Source organism: Quercus lobata, chromosome 6 (genome assembly GCF_001633185.2).
Source record: "Quercus lobata isolate SW786 chromosome 6, ValleyOak3.0 Primary Assembly, whole genome shotgun sequence".
NCBI lineage: Eukaryota > Viridiplantae > Streptophyta > Magnoliopsida > Fagales > Fagaceae > Quercus > Quercus lobata.
Genome location: NC_044909.1, coordinates 41,023,779 through 41,048,792, shown reverse-complemented (window position 1 = coordinate 41,048,792; position 25,014 = coordinate 41,023,779). Strand labels below are relative to the sequence as shown.

General features: G+C 34.0%; 3 protein-coding genes across 3 annotated transcripts; 2 read left to right on the top strand and 1 right to left on the bottom strand.

The window, feature by feature from the left end:
• The first annotated feature begins 5,461 nt into the window (after positions 1-5,461).
• Positions 5,462-7,659, top strand: LOC115950287. Its single transcript, XM_031067510.1, has 3 exons — positions 5,462-6,983; positions 7,086-7,290; positions 7,368-7,659. The coding sequence occupies exons 1-3, from the start codon at positions 5,462-5,464 to the stop codon at positions 7,657-7,659; spliced, it is 2,019 nt and encodes a 672-aa protein (XP_030923370.1).
• Positions 7,660-12,630: 4,971 nt separating this feature from the next.
• LOC115995292 (subtilisin-like protease SBT1.9) lies at positions 12,631-15,032 on the bottom strand. The gene has a single exon (XM_031119798.1). It carries the CDS (start codon positions 15,030-15,032, stop codon positions 12,753-12,755), a length of 2,280 nt encoding a protein of 759 aa, XP_030975658.1. The 3' UTR covers positions 12,631-12,752.
• A 5,662-nt stretch (positions 15,033-20,694) lies between these two features.
• LOC115995164 (PI-PLC X domain-containing protein At5g67130) lies at positions 20,695-24,335 on the top strand. Its single transcript, XM_031119618.1, has 9 exons — positions 20,695-20,835; positions 20,943-21,032; positions 21,203-21,325; positions 21,505-21,642; positions 22,425-22,523; positions 22,651-22,954; positions 23,387-23,610; positions 23,715-23,801; positions 23,937-24,335. Exons 1-9 carry the CDS (start codon positions 20,830-20,832, stop codon positions 24,111-24,113), a joined length of 1,248 nt encoding a protein of 415 aa, XP_030975478.1. The 5' UTR covers positions 20,695-20,829; the 3' UTR covers positions 24,114-24,335.
• Positions 24,336-25,014: the final 679 nt, after the last annotated feature.

Here is a 25,014-nt window from a genome sequence, read left to right as displayed (position 1 = left end):
CGAAACACACAAATTAGATAAACAAACAAGGTGAGAGAGTACAAAAAGGGATGAGGTAGCACAGTCTTGGGTCGGAGGAGATTGTCCGTGACAAAATGGGGAAATGGGTCACGTTTCTTTATGCTCGTTGGCGCTGTTGGGTCATGACAGAGGAGTGCTGCCGTACACGTTGGAGAGATGGGTGTAGCAATGACTGGTGACGGTCTTGACAAGGCGAGGGAGCTTGAGAAATTTTTATGGGTTCGGGTTTGCGCTTTGGGAGAGTGATAGGGCTGAAGGGGGAAGGGGAAATGAGAAAAGAGAAGGCTAATGGGGATGAAAAACTTCTGCAGGTAACAAAATAGTTTTGCTCTGACCAAGTGATAGATATGGGGCCCACAAATAGTGTGAAAAATATTGAGTGATGGTAACTAAGTGATGGTGCCAAACATGTGTAGTATTTTAAAGTGATGAGTGATGAGTGACGGAAATTGAATGATGAAAATTATGCATCCAAACATGACCTAAATTCACTCATTTCAATCATATAATGCATGCACACTATAATGTCTAATTATTATTATTAAACAAAAAATAGTTTATTGTATTAAAATAATACAAAAAATAATAAACAAATTTGTAAATTTCTGGAAACCTTAAAACCATTTTGAGACTTTAGTAATAAACTTTTGCTTAAAGCAATTTTGTTAGTTTTTGTAACATATTCAAAGAATGTTACATGATATAAGGATAATAAAATGAAAAGAAAACAATTTTTTTAATTAAAAAATTGGTGTAGCTTCCCAATTTTGCAAACTTTAGTGTCTAAACAATTTTTAAAAGTAAAAGGCCTTTAAAAAAAAAAAGATGTAAATGCACTTTTAGTCCTTACATTTTACATCTTTTTCATTTTAGTCTCTACATTTTCATTTCACCACTTTTAGTCCCTAAACTAATTAACGCGTTCCATTTTGGTCCTTACAGTTACTCATTTAACAGAAATTGTTGATGTGGCAAATGGAGTGCACTGTTGGCACATTAAATGTTGACGTGGCCAATAAAATAATATTAAAAAATGCCACATCATCATAAAATAATGATTAAAAAAGACACATAAGCATCCACATCAACTTTTGATTTTGAAAATTAATTTATCTATTTTAACAAAATGAAAAAAAAAAAAAAAAAAAAAAAAAAAAAAAAACAAACAAACAAACAAACAAACAAAATTAGAACCTAAAATACACATGAATTCAGATCTGGCCTCATCTTAAACATGAACAAGAAAAAGAACACAAAACCAAAATATTCAATCACATAAACACGACCCCAGAAAAAATAAATTTACCGACAAAAACATAAATTTCCCATCTCAAATCTGTAACTGGTTGCCTTATCTTGTTTCCCTAGATCTCTCCAGCAATGCTCTCGCTAGACCGATCCCGCCGGAGATCGCAGACTATAAGTTCTTGAATAGCTTGATTTTGAGTAATAAATGCCTCTCTAGTTCAATTCCGGAGCACAAACCTAGAACCAAACACAAAAAACACAAACTCAAATTTAAACATTAACATAAAATCACAAACACAAATAACCTATGGCTGTGGACGTCAGATTCATCGAGTTTTCCCATTTTTTGAGAGGAACTCATGACTTCCATACTGAAGGGTGCGTTAGTCTTTGCCCCTACAATTGATATAATTGTTGTTAACTTTTTCCGTAGCTTTATTGTTGAAACTATCTAACGTGGTCAAATATTTTTGGTTCCAAAAGCATGTAACATCTTTGATAGTCTGTTTCTCCCTCTCTCTCTCTCTCTCTCTCTCTCATATATATATATATATATATATATATATATATTTTTTTTTTCCTAAAAAAAATTGACTGTTAAATATAAAACTAAAAGATTTTTTTTTCCCTTTTTTCACTATTATATAATGATAAAAGTTGACTGTCAAGCTTTATGTTTAACATATGCTTCTAAATGACTCATAAGGATATTTGTAACTACAAAAATGGTAGTTTATTTTTTAACCAATTTTTTAATAAAGGCTGAAATACACTGTTGATTCCTAAAGTTTAGGTATTGAACACTTTTAATATTTGAAATTCCAAATGAACACTATTAGTCTCCAAAGTATAGAAAATTAACAATATATCAGCCCTTCCATCAACTTCCATTTGTTTCCATGCCTACATATTTAACGGGGCAGCAATCTTATATTTTTTTTAATGACATGACAAATTATGGATTACATAATCTAATTATTATATCCAAAATGGATCAAACTATCTATCTCATTCACTTAGATCTTTGATATTCACGTTAGGGCCCACATTACATGGTAGAAACCTTGAGCCACGTAAGGTTTTCAATTTGGGTCTAAAGACTAAAACCATTTGTTACAACTTGAGGGAGCATAAGTCGCATCTGAGAATTTCTTGTGATCACTTATTTAGCCCAAATCTACCTAGTAGACTCATACCTACCCGTCACACACTCGTACTCCAACGTGCCAATCCTATCTATCATGCCCATAGACTCAAAGAACTACTTCTACACCTTCAAATTAATAGAACATTTCAAGAACACAAAAGGATGCAAAGACCTAATCATTTCTAAACAAATACAAGGCCGAAAGTAAAACCATTACTTTGTTGGATAATTTAAGGATAATTTTAAAGTAATATTCCAATTAAAGAAAGTAAAATCTTAATTCAATATTGAAAATGTTTTTGTAAATGTCCACGCAATATTTTTTGTGTTCTTTCTTGGTCTCTTACTAAAATAGTTACAACTTTCGTCAATATAATTTCAGTGAAATATATTAGTTAATATATTTATAACTAAAAAAATAATATTTATGAAATTATTAGTAGTCTATGGAGAATTTTTTTTTTTTTTTTTTTATTCAGAAGTTGAATATTGGACATATAATACAAACTTAATAGAAATGATTGTGTGATAATGGTGATTAAACCTACAAACTTTTGAAGGAAAGTTCAATAGTTTATTTTGTGATAATGCCATTATTTTTTATTAATTTATAAATAATTCCACGATTGAAACAATATATTAGTAAAATATTGGACATGATTTTTATTTTCCTAATGTAAGAAGTGTAAGCTCAATTAAACATTTGGGGTCCCATTTCAACTCGAAGCTCTCACTGACGTAACATTTGGGGTCCAACCCAACGTGTTTGAGTGCGGTGCAATTGGTAATGGAGCTTGCATAAAGGACTTATCTGGATATGTTCCTGATTTAGGTATCACAAAGGAGAATATAATAACAAAGAGGAATGTGTTTGATGCTTCCATGATAGAAACTCTTAGAGCAAAAGATGCTGACAATAAAGGCCTTGAGAATCAGAAACAACCTTCAAGCGTTGAAACCTTACCAACCTTCATGGACACGCTTTGTTGCTGTAAGTTCACAGTGCCACATACTCTTGGACTGTTATGTGCTAAACCACAATTTTATGATTTAAGAACGAGTGAGTGATCGAGCTAGGTACCAAATTCCGCAATTAGAGATCCGTTCATGAAAACAAGCAGTCATTGAGTCAGAAATAAGAACCCAAGTCTTTGTTTCAGTTTAGAGTGAAACTAGTCACGGCCCACACTGGTTTTATTATTATTAATATTTGTCATGTTATTACGACTCAAGTTGTGTTATGATAGGGACATATACCAAATGTTAAGAATCCATTAGTAAAACTCACCCTTGAAAACTAACTACTTGCAAGGGGAGAGTATCCAAAAGCTTATAAACACATGTTAAGCTTATACTTAATTCATGTGAAACAATAGAATCATAACAAATAAATTGGAAAAAAAAAAAAAGTTAAGAGACTAAAATAAAAATAAATAATATTTTAAGACTTAAATTGATAAACTAGTCAAAATTAAAGAGTGTAATTTATGATTTAGCAAAAAGGTTAATAATAATACTATAACACAAGTATAAATGCTTGTGGAATGTGGGGGGTAAGGGCAGAGATTTAAGTCTCCAGAAAGGAGTTTCACACAGATATATACTTAGATTAAACTAAAGTAGAAATTCTATATTTTATAAAATAAAAAACAAATACTATAACACATTCTTGGAATGTTTTGCCCATCTCTATTTCTTGCAATTTTTATACTCCAAAAGTTATCTTGAGCAATGTTGTCAATACCGTACCGTACCGGCTGGTACGGCCGGAATATACCGTACCGGCCGGTGATCCGATACGGTTAACCCCTACGTTTCGTACCGGTAAAAATACCGGCTGTACCGGCCAATACCGACTGTACCGGCCAATACCGACTGTACCGGCCGGTATTTGAATACCGGACTGAAACGTTAAAAAAACCTGTTTTGTTAATTCTGACATTTTCAAGGGCAAGATTGTAATTTTATTAAATCCTAATTCTAAAACCCTAAGTTCCTAACACTACCCAGTTCCCGCACAGCCCTCTTTCTTTCTTTCTCTCTCTCACGCTCTCTCTCAGCTGCTATGTTCTCTCACTCTCTCGGCCAATCTTTCTCTCACTCTCGGTAGCTCCGCTACTCTGTTTCTCAGTTGCCGACTCGCCGCTGCTCTGTTTCTCAGTCACCGACTCGCCGCTGCTCTGTTTCTCAGTCGCCGACTCGTCGCTACTCTGTTTCTTAGTCGCCGCTGCTCTGTCTCTCACTCGCCGCCGCTGCTCCGTCTCTCACTCACCGCTACTCCGTCTCTCACTCGCCGCTGCTCTGTCTCTCACTCTCTCGGCCACTCTCAGGTAACGTTTTGTCTTAATTTTTTATGTGTGGAATTATATTTAATGTGGAATATGATAAATAAAAACTTGATTACTGTGTTTATGAATTGATAGCAAAATTGGTTATTGTGTTGGTTTTGCGTTCATGAATTGATATATATTGTTGTTTCATTCTTGATTTTGGTCTTAGGTAACATTTTGTCTTAATTTTTTCTGTGTGGAATTATACTTCATGTGGAATATGATAAATAAAAACTTGATTACTGTGTTTATGAATTGATAGCAAAATTGATTATTGTGTTGGTTTTGTGTTCCTGAATTGATATATATTGTTGTTTCATTCTTGATTTTGGTTAGCTTCAAATATTGGGTTAGTAATTTACAACTTAGTATGACTATTAATAAAAAGGTAACTAGAGTTATTAACAAATAATTGATGGTATATATGCAGTGTAAATTATGACTGAAAATCAGTCAAGTGTAGCATCTGGACCAGCTGTAAGGTCCGAGGATCCAGCATGGGCTTATGGCCGTGCTGTGCCGGATGCAAGAAATAACACCCAGTGTACTTTTTGTTGTAAAATGATAAGGGGGGGGAGGAATTACTAGGCTCAAGTATCATTTAGCTGGGATTTCGGGTGATGTTGAAGCATGTAAAAAAGTATCTGAAGATGTAAAATGGCAAATGAAACAGTTGATTGAAGATTTAAAGAAAATTAAACAGAAAAAAAGAAGAATGAATAAAGAAATTGCAAATCCCTATGATGTAGAGGAGGAGGAGGAGGAGGATGATCATCATCATGATGAAGGTAATAATGATAATGAGAGAGGGGGTTCAAAGAGTCATTCATCAATTAGTAATTATAACACTAAGGGGAAAGAAAAAGTTGGAGAAAAGTCAAACATTAAATCCTATTTTGCTCCAAGAACAAAACCTGGTTCTCAACCATCCATAAGGTCTTCTTTGGCCTCAAAGCAAATGGTTGAGAAGGCAAGAATGAATTTTGCAAGATGGTGGTACCATGCTAATATACCTTTCCATGCCGCTCACTCTGTGTATTATCAAGAAGCTTTAGATAGTGTAGCAGCTATTGGGCCTGGTTTTAAGGGACCTTCTTATCATGACTTGAGGAGGCCTTTATTACAAAAACATGTGGGTGAAATAAATGATTATCTCTTAGATGTGAAAAATGATTGGAAAGTTTATGGGTGTTCAATTATGTTAGATGGGTGGACAAATCAAAAGAGAGCTCCAATCATTAATTTTTTAGTGTATTGTCCTAGAGGTACCATGTTTCTTAAATCCCTTGATGTGTCAAGCCTAACAAAGGATGCAGATACATTGTTTAAGTTGTTTGATAAAGTTGTTCAAGAAGTTGGGCCTAAGAACGTTGTGCAGTTCATTACAGATAATGATGCTTCTTACAAGTCTGCAGGAAAGAAGCTAATGCAGAAATATGGGACATTCTATTGGTCTCCTTGTGCAGCCCATTGCATTGATTTAATGTTGGAAAATTTTTCTGATAAAAGATATTTTCCTATCATTGATGAAACCATTCAAAAGGCTCAAAAGATTACCAAATTCATATACAACCATAGCAAGATTTTAGCTTTGATGAGAAGCGACTTCACTAATGGTAGGGATTTGATTCGTCCAGCCATCACAAGGTTTGCAACTGAGTTTTTAAGTCTTCAATGCTTGACTAAGTTCAAAAAAGAACTTAGGCAAATGTTTACTTGTGATCAATGGGTCGAATCTCGATATGCTAGAGATGTCATGGGAAAGGAGGTGGTTGCAATTGTTTTGGAAGATAGAAAGTTTTGGTTACAATGTCAACAAATAGTGAAGATTAGTGAGCCTTTGGTTAGAGTACTACGTCTTGTAGATGGGGATGAAAAACCATCAATGGGATACTTGTATGAGGCAATGGATAAAGCAAAGGAGAATATAAAAGCAAGGTTGAAGAATAAAATTTCTACATATATACCATTTACTAGTGTCATTGATGCTAGATGGGATAAACAACTCCATAGTCCATTGCATGCAGCAGGTTGTTATCTTAACCCTAGAATCTTCTTTAGGCCATCATTTAAGAAGCAAAAAGATGTTACAAAAGGCCTACTTAGTACCATTACAAGGCTGGTTTCTGATCCTGATGAGCAAGATATTCTTAGTTCTCAAATTGAATCATACAAAAAGTCTTTAGGTGACTTTGGAATGCCTATGACAATTCGCCAACGTGAAAAACTAAGTCTAGGTATGCTATATGTATCTATACATACATATATATATACACATTTCATTTGAAAGTTTGTTATTTGCTTTGTACTAAATTAATAATTTCTTTTATTTTTGAAAGTTGCTTGGTGGGAGCAATTTGGAAATGACACTCCGGAATTACAAAAGTTTGCAATTCGAGTGCTAAGTCAATGTTGTAGTGCAACTGGTTGTGAAAGAGCTTGGAGCACATTTGAGTTTGTCCACTCCAAGAGGAGAAATAGGCTTGAGCATAAACGTTTGAATGACTTGGTGTATGTTCGGTATAATCTGTTGTTACAAGAAAGGTATGTTTTTAAATATATTCAATTTTTATTTTGAATGATTAGAAAATGTCACCAATGTATGATATTGATTTTGATAGGAACATTAGAAGGACAAAGGATTACTTGGATCCTATAAGTCTTGATAATATTGATTTAATGGAGGATTGGGTAGCTGAGGAATCTGAATTTTTGTTACTAATTGAGGAAGATGTGAATTGGGATAGCATTGAAGAACCATTAGCAACAATGACTTTAGAAGATGATAATGATGATGATGATGATGGTGTTGTTCTTGATGAGGAAGATGGTGAAAATGATGTTGTGTTGACAGATGCTAATACTCATGTGTATTATGGTCCTGATGTAAATCCTTTTGAAGGATGGGAGTAGATCTTGTGTAATTTGTGTTTATTTGTTTTCTTTGTGTGTAATGAACAATCCTATATAATTTGTGTTTATTTGTTTTCTTTGTGTGTAATGAACAATTTTATATTGTGTTTTTTTTTTTAGTTGATGTTAAAGTTTCAAACAATGAATTATTTGTTCTTAATTGAAGTAATGTTTATGATAAACATGAATTTTTGAGGTATTGTTTTATGGTAAATAGAGATTTTGTGTATGTATGTGTGTGTGTGTGTGTATATATATATATTAAATATATAAAATAACGGTAAACCCGAAACGGTACACCGGTATTAACCGGTATCCGAAATATACCGTACCGGTAGCCAAACCGGTACGGCCTCCGATACGGTATTGACAACCTTGATCTTGAGTCCACCAAATACCCTAAATTTTACTTGCCCATATATATATATATATATATATATATATATATATATATGTATATATATTTCTTTTTCTTTTTCTTTTTCTTTCGTGATACATGTTAATGTTCCCGTGACTTATTAAAAGAGATATAATACTTGTCTCGAATTCAGCAACAAAAATCTCGATTTCGGAACATAAGGTGAAAAAAAAAAAAAAAAACCTTCTTTATTCTTTAGTTGTAGTACTCTTGAGTCTTGAGTACAGTGAAAGAGGATATCAAAGCTTACACAGCTTGGTGTACATGCAATCAAACAACATAACAAGTATCTTGGTCTGCCCTCGTAGATCAAAAGAAGATGACATTTTCAGGCTTTGAACTATCAAAATCCAAGAAGTGAAATAAAGTTGAGTAACGTTGTGGCTTAATCCCTCCCAACATTCACTACTAGTTGCTTTAGGCTTTTGGATTCCTTGTATGACGAACTATATGGATTGATTAGAAAGTTTTGGTGGGTTTAAAGGGCCAATGAGCATAAGAGCAGCTGGATATCGTGGGAAAAGATGTGTTTGTCTAGGTTTTATGGTGGGATGGGCTTCAAAGACTTAAAAAGGTGTATATAACAAGGCCCTATTGGTTAAATAAGGATGGACTTTTATTCATGATACTAGCTCATTGGTCTATAGGGTATTCGAAGTAAAGTACTTTGCAAATTTTTCTTTTTTGGATGCCACTTTGAGGCCAAATTATTTGTATGCACAGAAAATTATTGAGGGCTCCAGAGAATTAATTGTGCAAGGATTGAAAATGCAGGGTGGGTAATGGTTACATCATTTATTTTTGGAAGATTAGATGGTTACCTCAAGCTAGCTGTCCCAAGGTGATTTCTCCTCATCAAAGGCTACCTAAAGATCGATGCAGGTGTGACTTCCTTAATTGATTCTAATAAGTAGGGTATATGGAACACTGCATTGGTACATAAATACTTTTCTCCCATTTAAAGCGAAAATGATAACAAGAATTCCATATAGTCCCATACTTTTCGAGGGAAAATTAATTTTGGTGGGCAGTAACACAATGAATTTTCCCTTCTTCTTTTTTCCCTTAAGTAGCTTGTAAATTCTACTCAAATCATAAAACTATACACTATATTTTAATAATCTTCACCCTTCAATTACAACAAACACAGGGACAAAGGAAAGCTAAAGGTTTATTATTTGTTGCTTCCTTTACAAAAGAGTGTGTAACTATTTATAACAAAAGTTGTCTTATAAGAAGAAAATATAAAATATAAGAATGAAAGTTCACAATCCGAATGGGAATAACAATATTCTTGCTGATTGTAGAGAAGGAATGACCAGAACCCCAAGAGTACACATTCAACATTGTTATAGGGAGACAAACAAATGTGCGGATGCACTAGTTAGGAGGGGAGGTTTGCTTCCTGGTGATTTTTTTGTATTTGATTCCCCACCAGCAGACGTTGCTTTGCTATTGAGCTTAGATGCTGCTGGAACGCTGTATGAGCGTAGCATAGCTTCTGTATCTGGTTCTTAGTTTATAAAATATTTCCTTTTCACCAAAAAAAAAAAAAAAAAAGGAAAGAAAGTTACATGTCCTTGTTTACAAAGTAGTCATCTTACCAAAGATACAATATCATAAATGGAAAGTTGTTATTAATTTTTTTTTTTTTTTTTTTTTGAGAACCTTTATTAATTCTAATTTGAATCTTCCATTTAAATTACTTTTGGCCTATCCATAAAAACCAATAACAACCTATCACTTAAAATTTGTTGTGAAAATATTATGAGTATAATGTTTCTCTAAGTTTTATGCCAACCCCATTTTGGAATCTGGCGCAAGAGAAACAAAATAACATCAAAATTGCCGAGGAAAGCTTGACCGGATATCAGTGATAATGGAGTGACACCCTATTCAGCATTATTTAAAGAGTCAATTACTCTACTATAATGCAAAGTGATGGCAACTATTTGTTATCTGTACTATTTTTGTGATTATTAATGCTTAATTACTTTTACAGGAAACAATACCTCCAAATGTATTGGTTCCTCACTTACTTTCTAGTAAAACAACAGCAGTGCTACAGTGCTTCCTGAGTTACAATCCACCTCAAACACAATGAATCATAGTTTTTTATTTATTTTTTTAACCTAGTTGAACTTCATGATAGCCGCAGTTCTTGTAATTGATGATGTTGGTATTAATTTAAAATTTCCTAAATTGTTAGAGGCATGAAAAGTGGCACAATAAGGGAATTACATTGGTAAGAATTCTAAAAAGACATGGGGGCAAAGATGAGAATTCCCATGATATTTATCGGTGCATGTAAAGAAGACCAGTGTCAACAAGGTAGTTTACAAGTAGTAGTATATCACTTTGCGACTAGTGTCATTCAAGCCCAACAAGAGAGAGATACGTGGAATGAACAATTGCAAATAACCATTGAGCCTCAAGTTTAAATAGAGGAGTCATTCTCAAGAAAAATACAAACGCACATCTAAAAAACTTACTCTACATAGAGATCATTGTAACTTTAGTTCCTTAGGAAATTCTCTTATAATTCATAAGGCTTTATGATTTGTACATACTTTGCAACCTTGTAACTTATAGTTTAATCCAATTTATATAAGTTTATCTCAATTTGATCAATAATGCACCTTCAATCTAGTTTGAAATTTAGCTTTAGGCTTGTATCTGTTTATTATGCACCTTTAATTTAATTGAATTCTTAGTTTGATTATTTAGGCTTCAGATTGCTAGATTTGGGGTGATCATGAATGACTAAGTTTCTAAAAGTCCCCCTAAAAAAAAAAGTTTCTAAATTCTAAAAGTATGCTGGCATTAGACTTCACTTAGAAATTAGCTTGATATCTTAAGGCTTAATTACTTGCTTTCCATATTCTATTGTTATTTGCATCTTTTCCATTAAACCTCAAAAGGGCTCTTAATTGAGAGGACATTTGAACCACATCCTTTTAACCACAAAGTTAGATTTTACTGTGAAACTTTAAAAAACGGATCAAATCATAACACATGGGATAGCTAAAAATTAAAATACTCTCAAACATATTAGGTGGTTTTAAGCAATCATGGTTTAGATATTGTGTGCATTTGATATCAATTTATTTAACTTTTTTGTTAATTATTTTTAGTTGAAAGTGTGCTAAAATATAATTGTATCTTAAAAAAGTGGAAAAAAAAAAAAGTTAAGAAAAAATGCTGGACCCAAACGAAGACATCTTTTTCAATATTTAGACAAACAAGTTATGAAGTTGGTTGACCTTTCCCCTCTCCCCACGGGCCAACCCAAAACAAAAAAGCACAGCCCATCTTGATTGTACTTTTTGTTATTGTGTTTTTTTTTCCCGCCAAGACTGTACATAATTGTTCTTAAAACCACTTTTGCTGACTCATTTATGTCATGGATTGCTCTTTCACATGCATGTCTTGATGCACTTTTATATTATCTATGATAATGGGCACATAATAATTGCTATTCGGCTAATCATGACAGCCTCCATATGTCTCGATGAAACAATAAAGTGGAAATAATAAAAGCTATTATGAAATAATAAAAGCTATTACACTCCGATTAAAAAACAATTGAAACAATTTTGATGAAAATTATGATTTCAAGTCATAGTCTTAGTTGTTTTTTAACTTGTATAATAAACACTACTTTAATAAAAATAATATGCAAGGATTGAAGAATCTTGTTTTGCCATCACAAATTATTGAAAATTTTGTACAAAGTGATGGTGACACAATTAGTCTCATCGGTAATGTTTAAATAAAAAATGTGTCATCAAAACTTTTATTACAGTAACATGTAAAGTGACTCTTCTTGTCTTAGCAACAGTATGAGATTTTTATTTTTTATTTATATATATTTATATATATTTGATAGTTATAATGGGTGGGAGGGATTTGAACACTAGACAGTTCCTTTGGCAACACCAAAAATTACTAATTGAGTTACAAAACTCTTAACTTAGCAATAATATGAGCTATTTGATTTGTAATGGTTATATGAATGGCTATTAATTCAGAGACAATGATACTCAGCTTTGACACATTGATTCAAGATTCATGAAACAAAAGGGTAATTGGCGTGAAGATAAATTTCCGCCACAGAGAGATTACGTTCAATAATTGTAACGCCATTTGCAAGACATGTATGATTCCATAACATTAAATTTTGCAGCAACACCACGCACCTTCTCAAACAAAAGGGTCCTTCAATAATGATCCAACAAAATCATCCCTCTTTATATATATATATATATATATATATATATATATATATTCAAAATTAGCAATGGTAGCTGGATCATCATGTAAAGAAGCCCTGTCTATGCCAATTGATAACGAAATGACACCTACATCATCTATGATATGTTTGGTCTATTGCATCAAGAATATCTGGCTTGTAGCCATTTGCACCCTGAGTGACCCCTAGTGTCTTGTAATTGAGAAGGGAAAAAGGAACTAAAAAGTCTAGAGTCACGAAAAGAGTTGTAAACGATAAATAATAAAGTGATGTCAGTGTATATGAAAACCACTAAACAACTAAAGCATTACGGAATTTATTTTGAAAAATGTTGTGTACTCGAAAAGGAAGGAACTAGGAAAGATTAAAAAAATACAGAGTAAAGGAGCTTTAGAATTGCCCAGTAGTACTCACTACTCATAGCTATGCCCTTAAAAGAGATTCCGGGACAAGACTAGTCACCACTATAGGACTCCTCACTACATATTTACCATCATCATTCACCCAACTAAGAGAGCCATGGACCACCACCTCTTTCAAAGGCTTTGGTCCCTCTAAACTAAGCTTGTAGCTTTGTTTCTCATACTTCTGCTTGAATACCAGCTTCTCTGGCTCCACCTTCACCTTAATTAAACCATTCATTCCTGTTACATTTGCAGTATAAGTCCACCTTCCCTCTCTCACATTAGTCACTGTCCTCCGAAATTCATGCACAACCTTTGCCTTGGAATTGGAATCATATTCATTAAAAAAAACTATAAAAGATGGGTAGTTAAGATCCAAAGACCGGTTCTCACAATTGTATGTAGACTTTGTAATGATTCTGATTTGTGCTGCCGTGTAATTCATTGCACAAAGAAGCTTTACATAGTCCTCTGCTGTTGCATCATAGACAAGTCCAGGATCAAGTGCCTTGTTGGGATTAATGTGGCCAGCTCCTATGTCTAGAGGGCTGGCTTGCCTCTTGTTATATGCTCTATCCTTTATGGGGCTCAAAGTGTTGTCTAGTGAACTTGCTGTTGTCATAAGGGCAGACCTAATGGCTGCAGGGCTCCAATCTGGGTGCACTTCTTTAATAAGTGCAGCTACACCAGCCACATGAGGGGCAGACATTGATGTACCTGACTCAAGATTGAATTTGCTAAACAAAGGGTGTGATCGAACCTCAGCAACTGGACTAGTTGGGCACCATGATGCGAGGATTGATGACCCAGGTGCCAAAAGGTCTGGCTTTAGGACAGATGGGCAACTTGGAAATGGTCCCCTTGAGCTATAGATGTCCACCATTGGTGCTGGCTTTGTACCAATAACTGTCTTATGATATATCAAGCTTCCTCTTGGAATACTGTTATTCCTCTTTATGTAATCTATTACAGTTTGGCCTTCATGCAGACCAAGAAATGCTGTTGGAAATGAGCTTTTAGTGGCGAATTCCGGTAATGAATAATTGGAAATGAATATAGCTCCATAAACTCTTGCGGACTTGGCATTGTAAACTTGAGTGCTTAAACTAAGATTGTCTTTGCACACAACAATCTTGTTTTTGTTTTTCTTCATTTCCTCTACACTCTTGCAGCCATTCAAGAAAACAAGGGACACCTGGGTTAGAGAAGAATTCCCTGGATACATGGACACAAATGTGATTTGCATACCATTTCCCAAAGTTAAAATTCCGTGAAATTCACGATCAATAGTACCCGCACCAACTGTTAGCACCCATGGAGCTCCATTGCCTAAGGTACCATACAAAGGCCCCTCATTTCCTGCTGAAGCAACAACCATTACACCCTTTTCCATGGCTGCAAAACTGGCTATTGCAATAGGATCATCTTGTAAGACATTCGCATCCAAGCTAAAACCCAAGGACAAGGACAATATATCAATCCCATCTTGAATTGCCTGGTCTATTGCGGCGAGAACATCAGATGAATAGACCCCATATCTCCAACCTGCTTTGTACATGGCTATTCTAGCCCGTGGTGCCATGCCTTTAGAAGTACCAGTGGCATAGCCAAAATAAGTTGCGCCTTTTACAAAGTTGCCTGCAGCTGTGGATGAAGTATGTGTTCCATGCCCACTTGTATCGCGAGGAGAGTTCATTGTAATATTTACCTTAGGATTCTTAGCGAGTAGACCCTTGTTGAAATAGCGAGCACCGATAAGTTTCTTGTTGCACAAGGAAGAATTAAATTGGGTGCCAGACTCACATTTTCCTTTCCATCTAGATGGAATTTGAGTCATTCCATCATCTTTAAAACTCTCGCTCTCAGGCCAAATTCCAGTGTCAACTAAACCAATTATGACATCATGACCATGACTAGATGCTGACCATGCACCAGAGGCAGAACTTAGACCAAGGAATTGAGAAGTGTGGGTTGTGTGCATGGTAAGAGGACGATCTGGGGTAAAGGAAATATAGCCAGGGGTCTTTTGTAGGGTCTCAAGCTCGGAAGGAGTGAGAGATGCACTAAAGCCATGTATAGAACCTGTGTAAGCATAAATAAGACTAGAGGTGGCTGCTTTAGAATTGTCTGATACAGAAGAAAGGGTGGCTGAGTACCAGCTATGGTGGTCAGAGAAGGCTTTGGGTATGGCTGATGAATCCATGTGAATGATATATGTGTCATGTTGTGCCAAATTGGAGGAGAGGTAGGAGAAAGTGAATAGAATTGAACATAGAACTTGCAGGGTTAGAGTGGCCATGGGTGAAAAATTAATGGATCGATCACATTCACATGTGGAACATAAATACTCAAAAATATTCACTTTGTTGTATCTGGACCACCAGGTTAAAGTGACAAGACTATGATTGTTTGCCAGTTGCAAAAAAAAAATTCCACCTTCATTGTCTTATCCTTTTGCCTTTTTTCGATTTTATCTCTTTTTGTCAGGTAAAATGGGAAGAGAATCAAAGATGGCATTGTTCCTACTTTTAAGATGGAAGATAGCCTAAAATGAGCACCTCTAGGCTCCAGCTCCAGGCGCTAAGATATTTTATTAGTATATACCTGTGGCATACCACTCTCCCTTCTCTCCTTTCCTACTTTTCCTTAAAATATATATATCATTTGTCCTTTGCCACAAATTTAATATCAAATTGTTAGCAGTGCCTTACTGAGTTGAGTTAAAAATTTGGAAAATTCTTAATTTACATTGTATACAGGCAAATGTGATAAATATCGTACACATTTGCAAAAAAATGTACAATATTGTGTCTACAATGTAAGTTTACATGGCTAGTATTATGTAAACCTATAAAAATCCTATAAATTTTTATATATTAGCCTTTTATCAGCACCAATTATTTATTTAAATTAAATTAATTTAAAAGATGGATAAATAGTACCTACGGGGCGCAACACATAAAAATGTTTTAAAGGAAAAATACTTCAACATCTCATTAAGCATCTCATTAAGCATGTCCCGAATGACGTGGCAGCTATTTAATGGCCAACGTGACAGCCAATGTGACACTCACAAATTATGGAAACTAGTCATAAACTCACTCATGCGAATTAGGGATGGCAATTTTTCCCCGCCTTGCTTAACCCGCCCCTCCCCGCTTCACCCCGCGCGGGTTTTCCCCATCCCGCAAAGGTGGTGGGGCGGGGATGGGACAAGATTTTAGCCCTGCACCACGGGGTGGGGTAGGGATGGGTTTAGACTTTTTAGACCCGCCCCGCCCCGCGTTACTAAAGGTTATAATTGTAAATTTTTTATACCCTAAAACCCTACTATTTAAACAAACATATCAATATTAGCTTATTTTATTCTATCTAATGTAGTTCTCTGCCTTTATTTTATTATGTGTTATACTATGAGATTTTTTTTTATGATTGTCTTATTAAACACTTAGATATGTTATTCAATTTTTTCTAAAAATTGATTTGATTTGATAGGATAAATTTAGTTGTAATTTCAAGTATATTTTTATCAATGAAATAGGTTTTATTAAAAGAATTGTACTAATTGTAAGGCAAATTAACAAAAAGTAAAGTTTTACGGGGTGGGGCGAGGCTTCGCAGGGCCCCAAGGGACAGGGATGGGGCAAGACAAAACCATGCGGGGCGGGGACGAAGACTCCATCCTTTGGCCCCACCCCGCCCCATTGTCATCCCTAGTGCGAATAAATAATATTTTGTATTGTAATATAATGTATAATTTTTTCTCCAAATTTTTTTAAGATAATTTGTTCTCCCTAAAAATCAAACAATTTGTATTCGGTCCAATTTGTTCTACTCAGTCTAATTCAATCCACTCGATTAATTTCAATCCCAGTTGATCAGTCCATTTTAGACTAATTGGGCTTTAAATTGATTATTTTTGTAGGTTTTCTTTTCAAGTTTAGCTCTCTCTTTTTTTCATTTTGGGTTGAAAAGTATGAAATTTCATTATATTTGGGCTAAACTCTATAGTTTTGAGTTAAAAAATACAAGGAAATTACTAAAATAGACATTAGACATTAGAAATATGAGCCCTAAAAATGCAATAAAAATGATAAATATTCAAAAGTCTTATTCGGTCCACATTGGTACTATTCAGTCCAATTTGGTCCTCTTCTGTCCTATTTTGTTTATTTTGTCCACTAAAGTTCTATTCAGTCCAATTCTGTCCATTCGGTCCACAGTGGTCCTATTCTGTCCACTTCAGTCCATTCTGTCCACTTTAGTCCTATTCGGTCCATTCTATCTACTTTGGTTCTATTTGGTCCTATCCGGTCCACATTGGTCCTATTCGGTCCATTCTGTCCACTTTGATCTACTTCAGTCATATTTGGGCTATTCAGTCCACTTAGGTCCCATTCGGTCCATTTTTTCCACTTTGATTCTATTCGGTCCATGTCAGTCCAGTTTGTCCACTTCGGTCCTATTTGGTCCATTACGGTCCACTTAGGTCCTATTCGGTCCATTCATTCTTATTCGGTCCATTTCGTCCTATTCTGTCAACTTTGTTCCATTTGGTCCAATTCGATCCACTTTTTTCTATTTGGTCCAATTCGGTCCATTTGGTCCTATCTGTTCACTTTGTTCCATTTTTACATCTATAGAGCAAGATTAAGCCTCAATTGTAGTCAGCATGTTACTCTAATGCAAGTGAATTTTTCTTTCAATGCAAGTTACTATTGGTAGTCTTTAGTCTCCAAGTTATTTTGTTGCAATTCCATTACCTCGAAGTTGCTTAATTTCAATTCAATTTAGCCTCTAGATAACTTAGTTTTGATTCGCCTAGCTTCAAAACTCTTAGTCATGGTAATTTAGTTCTTAATCATTTTGTATCAAGAAATTTATTTTACTTCCCATGAATTTGACAAAAACAAATTTGTTTTGACAAAGACCTCTTAGTTGAGGTGATTCCAAACCCAAAACCCTTAAGACAAAAAGAAAAATCCCAATCTTACTACTTAGAGTGTAATTTTAAAAAGAAACAAATTTAGTGGCAACCGTAGTTGGAGAGGCCAAGGAAAACAAGAAGTAAAGAAAATGTTGAGATTACAAGAACTGAAGTAATTTTAGGTACTTTCGAAGCATGGAGAATGATGTTCCATTCTCTCATATTCATAGGGAATTTAATCATTAAAATTATGATAAGGTCCACTACGAATGTGAGAGAATGGAACACAATTTCTCTATACTTCAAGGTACCTAAGAATATTTTTCGCAAGAAATGAGGCTCCAAATTAACTAAGAGGAAGGATAGTATGACCTCCTACATCGGATGTCACACTTAAATGTGTTAGCAGACAATTAGTTTGTATAAAAATAAAATTTAAAAGATGGACAAATTGCATTAGAGGGAGCAACACAAATAAAGTCTTTTAAAGGATCCTAATATTAAAATTAAAAAAAAAAAAAAATCTATTAAAGGAAAAGGCCACAACAAATTAAACAATTGACAAATGATGTGACGGTTAACGGCCAGCACCAATGGCAGTTCAAAATTATGAAATTGGAATAAAAAGGAGTAAGTGCCTGATTATGGATCAAGGCTAGGTGACATGTTGTTTAGAGCAATAACCGTTGAAGCATTTAATAAGTGTGTATGATCTAATGCACGTTATGATGATGAGACATTAAAATTTTTGATTTATTTTATTTTTTCTAACATTAATATAATTTAAAATTACAAAATATATCACATCACTTTAATTTTATCACATTTTTAAATAATATAATATTATATTTTTGTATTGAGATTATATTAATATAATATTACGATGTAATGTGAAATCACAGTGAAGCAAACACTCCTAAGTATAAATAATTCTTTTACATTCCGGGCATCCAATACTCAATTGTATTTCAACCTACTTATCCTTATAGTTTTCCTTTTGTATGTTAGGATTAAGTCTCCATTGTAATTTCCTCTCCAAAAATTTTAAAAATAAAAAATAAAAAATAAAAGTTCTCCACTTCAATTCTTCTATAAAAAATTAAAATTTTTAGAAAAGAAACCCTCTATTGTAATTAGCTAGCTGTGATTGAAGAGGAAGGTTGCACACCCTTCTTCTAATGCATCTCTAAAGTGTTGTTATATTAATTCCTGCCTTAATCTAGATCATGTCTGATGATATTCTAAAGGGTTTATATTGACTTAAAAACATTTTTTCATGGTAGTTTAGTTTATAATCATTTCATTTTGCAAAATTTATTTTGCTGCTTTCAAATTTGCCAAACCCAAAAGAAGATGACTGTCACTGAAGTACTGTAATACTATTTGGATTCAATTCTAGTGTACCTTTATTTTAAAATTAATCACATTCTCTATCCTTATGTGTGTGCGCACTTTTTTTTATCAAAATAAATAAATAAACTTAGGCATAATGGAAACCTAGAAAAATACAACTTGGTTTTCATAGCGACAACCGATTTTAAATTTAAACACAAAAGGCAAGCCATATGTCATAACATAAACAACAGGGAAAAAAAAAAAAAAAAAAATTAGAACCACCACAGGTCCACATGCATATAAGTCTCCTTAATCAATTTTTTTAAAATCTTTCATGTCACTTTTTTTTTTTTTCCATTTTCTACAGCTCCAGTCTTTGTCATTGTATCATGCAATTGAATACTCCGATTTGTCATAATACGATTAATTGCAGTCAAGCTTAAAATAAAATTAAAAAATTTATTAATTGCAGTCCTACTAATTAAACTTGGTTGCAGTTGGCTCCTAAAAAGAAAAGAAAAATAATGATTAATCTTATTTTATCTAAGAAGTTGGTATATATTCTAGAAACTGTCTATAATTAATCCCAGATACCCTAGTTTACATGGAACCTAAGAGAAGTTTTGTTTTCTTTGACTAAGATATGAAGAAGAATAGGTAAAATTAAAATGAAACAATAAAATCAAAGAGAGACAGCCTTTTTTTTTTTAGTTTAAGCAACTCGGTCATAGGAGACTGCAAATACAATGTTGTATAATTTGGTCGTAGTATTTACGTAAGGGAAAGTTTCTCCTTGTTTGTGATGGGCTGAAAATATCGAAGATCATTTGGATTTGAAAATTATTCTTATAAGACGAATAGTCGACTCCTTTGGAAGTTTCTTTGCGCCTGTTTTTAGTCTTTCTAGAAGGTGGATTTAGTTAATTTTGGAATGGGTTAAACAAAAAATTATGCATGTTTATAGAGTCACAATCTATAATGCAATTTAATAGTAAATTTGTCAAAATTTATGTTTAATTAAAAAATATAGGGAAAATTTGTAGCCATTGCTACTAACTAGTTTGTAGGCAAACTTTATTAAGTATTTGTTACTCAGTATATGTTTTATTGGGAGATCTTTCAACTCTTTTTTTTTTTTTTTTATGAACAAAAAATGAGTAAATGATGACTTGAGTTGGCGTCTTCCATCTGAGTACATCCATAATAACACTCTATTTGCTGGCCGGACATGTACGTTTTGTTTTGTTTTTTTTTTTTTTTTTTTTTTTTTTTTTTTTTTTAAGTATCAAGATTTGCTGATTGAGCTAAGAAGCTCTTTAAAATATATTTTGTTTCAATATTTTTCATAATTATTCCTTTACTTTTTTTTTTTCTTTTTTTTTTTATATAGAATCTCGTAAAGAAAAATCTTTGGCCAAAATGAAAATTTATAAAAGCCAATTAATTAAATAGTGTGAAAAATAAAGATAAATAATAGTTGTAATACAAAAGACAAAGAAAAGATGGATTTCAATTAGTTTAACCAGTAAAATTTTTAATAGTTGAATAAAAATTTTAAAGGACCAATTCCACCTAAACCAAAAATCAATTGTCATTAATAAAGGGTTATTATCGAGATCGACACTCCAATAAGAAAAAGAAGAGTAGAGGACACGGTTCCCTCTCTCTATATTATGAACCAAACGCATACGTTCTCATTCACTTTTCTTTAAACAGAGCCAAAGTCAATTCTTAAACCACTCCTGGGGCCCTCGCAACCTTAGATTTAAAAAGCTTAAAAACTCCAGAGAAAGATAGACATAACCATCACCCTCTCTCTCTCTCAAATCCCCAGATGAAGGCATGCAATTACAATCTCCTTAATCACATTTTTCTTATCCATTTTTCTTTCTTGGGTTATCATAAGCTCTAATACACAATTTTGTTTTTGTTTTTGGATTAATTCAGAGAACAAACTTCATCATCATGAACATCAAAATCCAAGTTGTGTTCATCTTCATCACAGTTTGTCTCTTCGCCTGTTCCTCCAGTCTCCAGGTACACACGCATGTTTCCCTTTTATTAGTTTTTCCCTTCAAATTCCCATTTTCAAGATTCATTCTTTTTATAAACCAAACATGGCAATACCAAGATAGAGTAAGTTGTGATGACGATGATGATGATGATGATTTTGATTTCCTTGCTGTACGTACTGGTTCTCAAAACAGATTGGAGAGACTTGTTCAGCCAACACTCAATGTGACGCCGGCTTACTCTGCGAAACCTGCGCTGCAAATGGGAACACCCGCTCCAGATGTGTTCGGATCCAACCACTCAGCCCCACATCAAAAGTTGGCTCTTTTTCTCTCTCTTTTTTTAATGATTAAAAAATAGTACTGATATTACAGTTTTTTTTTCTTAATTTTTTATGTTTTATGTTTTATTTTGCATGTGGCATGTGGGTTTTGGTTTTTTTTAGAGAATGGGTTTTTGGTTTATGAATTAAGAATTTTATGATGAATATGAATAGGTGAAAGGTTTGGCATTTAACAACTATACCTGGCTGACCACACATAACTCGTACGCTCTCAATAGTGCAAAGTCGGCCACGGGTTCGCCTCTAGTCACTGAATTCAACCAGGAAGACACGGTTACCAATCAACTCAAAGTGAGTTTAGTTTCTCTATATATTAGTTCATGTAATTTTCTAGCTCTGCATTTAGCCCACTTATTTTGATTGTTTTGTTTTTCCCAAACTCTAAATAAAATAGTTTCAAAGAAGGTTTTTTTTTTTTTTTTTTTTTTAAATGCTGTTTTCTATTTTTATAAATTTAAATATAAAAAACTGTTTTTATAAAAAGGCAACTTAACAGCCTTTTCCCAATAAAAGATACCATCCATACTTAACTGATTGAAAATTTGTTTTGTTTTCTGACGTGGCACATGGTTATTGGCTGGAAGCCCAGACTTTTTCGCTGTTCTGGCCGGCTTGGTCAAAAATAGAACAGAAAGACTACACTGCCCTCTGTTATAGTTTAGATTTAATTATGTCAGTAAATAGTAACATTACATTACACATTGTTTTGCTCTTGTGGTAAAAATTATTTGTCTCATTTTTAGCGTTTTCCTTTATACTTTACAATGCTACTTTCTTATTTTGTGAACCAAAATTGCTCGAGGAATAAGATTGTGATCTGGTGTGTGTTGTTGTGTGAGTTATACCAAGTTACCAACTAGTTGATTAAAAAATAAACACACCAACTACCCCGCCAAAATCATGTAACTGCTTTCATTTAATTATGCTTGGTATCTAGTTCAAAAAAAATTATGCTTGCTAAGAACTAAGAACCTACCACGTTATTTTAATGTTTATGTTTGTGCTACAATTTATTTTGTTGTTTAGGTGAATTTTCAACTAACACGTGTGTACACACTCTAATCCCCTTGTAGAATGGCGTTCGAGGGCTCATGCTAGATATGTATGACTTCGAGAATGACATCTGGTTATGTCACTCTTTTGGCGGCAAATGTCTCAATGTTACTGCATTTGTAAGTACGTCTTGTAATGGTACTTAAATTACATTGTTCTTGCATTTGTATACTTAATATTTGATACTTTGCGAAGGTTAATTTATCCTCCTCTAATTGATTAATTGTGCACTTTATTGATTTCCAGCAACCTGCCATTAACGTCCTCAAAGAGATCCAAGTGTTTTTGGAGGCAAACCCATCAGAGATTGTCACCATTTTTATTGAGGATTATGTGACATCTACACAGGGCTTGACAAAGATATTTAATGCCTCTAGCCTGAGTAATTACTTGTTCCCAGTGTCCCGGATGCCCAAAAATGGCGGAGATTGGCCAACAGTGGATGATATGGTCCAGAAGAATCAGAGGTTGGTGGTATTCACTTCAAAATCATCCAAGGAGGCCACTGAGGGCATTGCTTATCAGTGGAGATATGTTGTTGAAAATCAGTGTGAGTTTTATCGTTTCTTAATGAAACCTGTTGAAGTTGTTTACAAATGCTTACTGAAAAGAATGGTTAATGTCACTTAGTTTTGGACCCTAAGCATTAGTTAGAATTTGAGCAATAGTGCTTAGTCAGGTAGATTAAGTTCTAAAAATCAAACATTCAGTAAGAGTATAATTTAATCTAGCTTAAGGAGAAAAGAAACATCTTGTAAATTGCATATGGCAAAAAATCAGATGGTCCAAAATCATATATTTGTCTCTCTTTTTTTCCTTTGGTTGATAGTTGATACTTGAGTTTGTTGCCAGGGTTTAAGTTTTAACTTGCAACCTAAATTAACATAGAATAAATATGTGCTTGCAAAGGTTTCCCTCTTAATAAAAATTTCTTGTTTACTAAAGGGTAAGAATCAATTTTGATGGTGTACTTGAATTGCAGATGGAAATGATGGCATGAAAGCTGGTTCATGTCCAAACCGTGATGAATCGCCACCCATGAACACATTAAATATATCCCTGGTTCTTCAGAATTATTTTCCTACCAATCCCAATGAATCCCAGTCTTGTGCAGACAATTCAGCTCCATTAATTAGCATGATGGAAACTTGTTATCAAGCAGATGGCAAACGATGGCCAAACTTCATTGCTGTAGATTTTTACCAGGTATTGGCTTATGTGAGGGTATACATGCTTTCAATAATAAACTAGCTTAGGAAAAAGTACACATTTGAGGAATATTTGATAAATATATTGACTTGTTGTGGCAGAGGAGTGATGGTGGAGGAGCCCCTGAAGCTGTAGATGAAGCAAATGGTCATTTGACTTGTGGGTGTGACAACATTGCCTACTGCAAGGTTTGCAACCATTACTTTTTTCCTTGGTTTTCTCTCTTTTACCTTATACCATTACATGACTAGATAGATTGAATTTTAAGGGGAGGCTAAATTGAAAGTGTTACTAGTAATTTGACCCTTGTTACATATGAGCAGGCAAATGCTACATTTGGAACGTGTGATGTACCTCCCATTTCTCCCCCTCCGCCTGCTTCTGCGGGATCCGGAACACCAGGAACCACACAAAATCCAACTTCCAACGCTGCTTTCTTGGGTGGTAGACCATTGCAACTGCGGTGGTTGTTGGGGGCAATCTTGGCCTTATGGTTGTAAATTTCAATTTAGAGCATCTTGCTTGTTAACTTTCCTCTCCTATTTTTTTGAACCGCATGTGGGTAATTTTTGGATGAGATTGATGGCTCTTTCATTTGGGATTTAGACTGAAAATGACATTAGAACTATATACGCACGACACTACTTGTTCCCATTGTAATATACGTTGCTCAATTGAGTTATTTTTTTTATATGCAGAACTCCATGTTCTTTTTTCTTTTTCTTTTTCTTTTTCTTCTTTTTAATCTAATCCTTTTTGTTGCGTATTTGACCCTCAAAAGCTAATCTCATGCGCAAAGTTGTCAAATATAAAGAATGGAGGAAAGTGGAGACATACTTTTATCCCCCCAACGCACCTTTCTAAATTTTTCTTACACTTAGCCCATTTTGGTTTGGAACGCATCACAAGTTTCTTGTCTTCACTTCTTTTACCATGATAATTTTCTCGGCAACCATAAGAGGATTTATAAAACCAAAATTATGCTTTTTCTTTTTATTTTTTCTGGGATAAGATTCCTTCCATTTGAATACTTAAATTCCCTCCAATTTTTATTAACATGTAAGACGTGTTGCATTTAAGAAGCAAATAAATACTATATTTTATATATCCTGCTAAAAATTAGAGAGAATTATAGTGTATTAAGTGCATGTTTGGATCCAACTTTTCACGGCTGCGTTTTCTTCTCCTACGTTTTCTCTTTTTTTTTTTTCTTTAGCAGCTTATGTTGACTTTTCTTTCATGAACAGTACATGGATGTACTGTTCATAGACTCACAAACTTCACTTTTCATGAACTTTTTCATTAAAAATGGTTCCCACAGTACTATTTACACATTTAAAAATTATTTTGTTACAGTCTTTTCAGTTTTCAGTTTTCAGTTTCAGCAAAATAAGTTCTATC

Excerpts from the sequence above, each read along its gene's own strand:
- LOC115950287 (XM_031067510.1), top strand. The coding sequence starts at position 5,462 with ATGAATAAAGAAATTGCAAATCCCTATGATGTAGAGGAGGAGGAGGAG. Across the intron at positions 6,984-7,085 it reads ACGTGAAAAACTAAGTCTAG|TTGCTTGGTGGGAGCAATTT; the intron begins GTATGCTATATG and ends TATTTTTGAAAG. Across the intron at positions 7,291-7,367 it reads AATCTGTTGTTACAAGAAAG|GAACATTAGAAGGACAAAGG; the intron begins GTATGTTTTTAA and ends TGATTTTGATAG.
- LOC115995292 (XM_031119798.1), bottom strand. The coding sequence starts at position 15,032 with ATGGCCACTCTAACCCTGCAAGTTCTATGTTCAATTCTATTCACTTTC.
- LOC115995164 (XM_031119618.1), top strand. Across the intron at positions 22,524-22,650 it reads GTCTCAATGTTACTGCATTT|CAACCTGCCATTAACGTCCT; the intron begins GTAAGTACGTCT and ends ATTGATTTCCAG. Across the intron at positions 23,802-23,936 it reads ACAACATTGCCTACTGCAAG|GCAAATGCTACATTTGGAAC; the intron begins GTTTGCAACCAT and ends ACATATGAGCAG.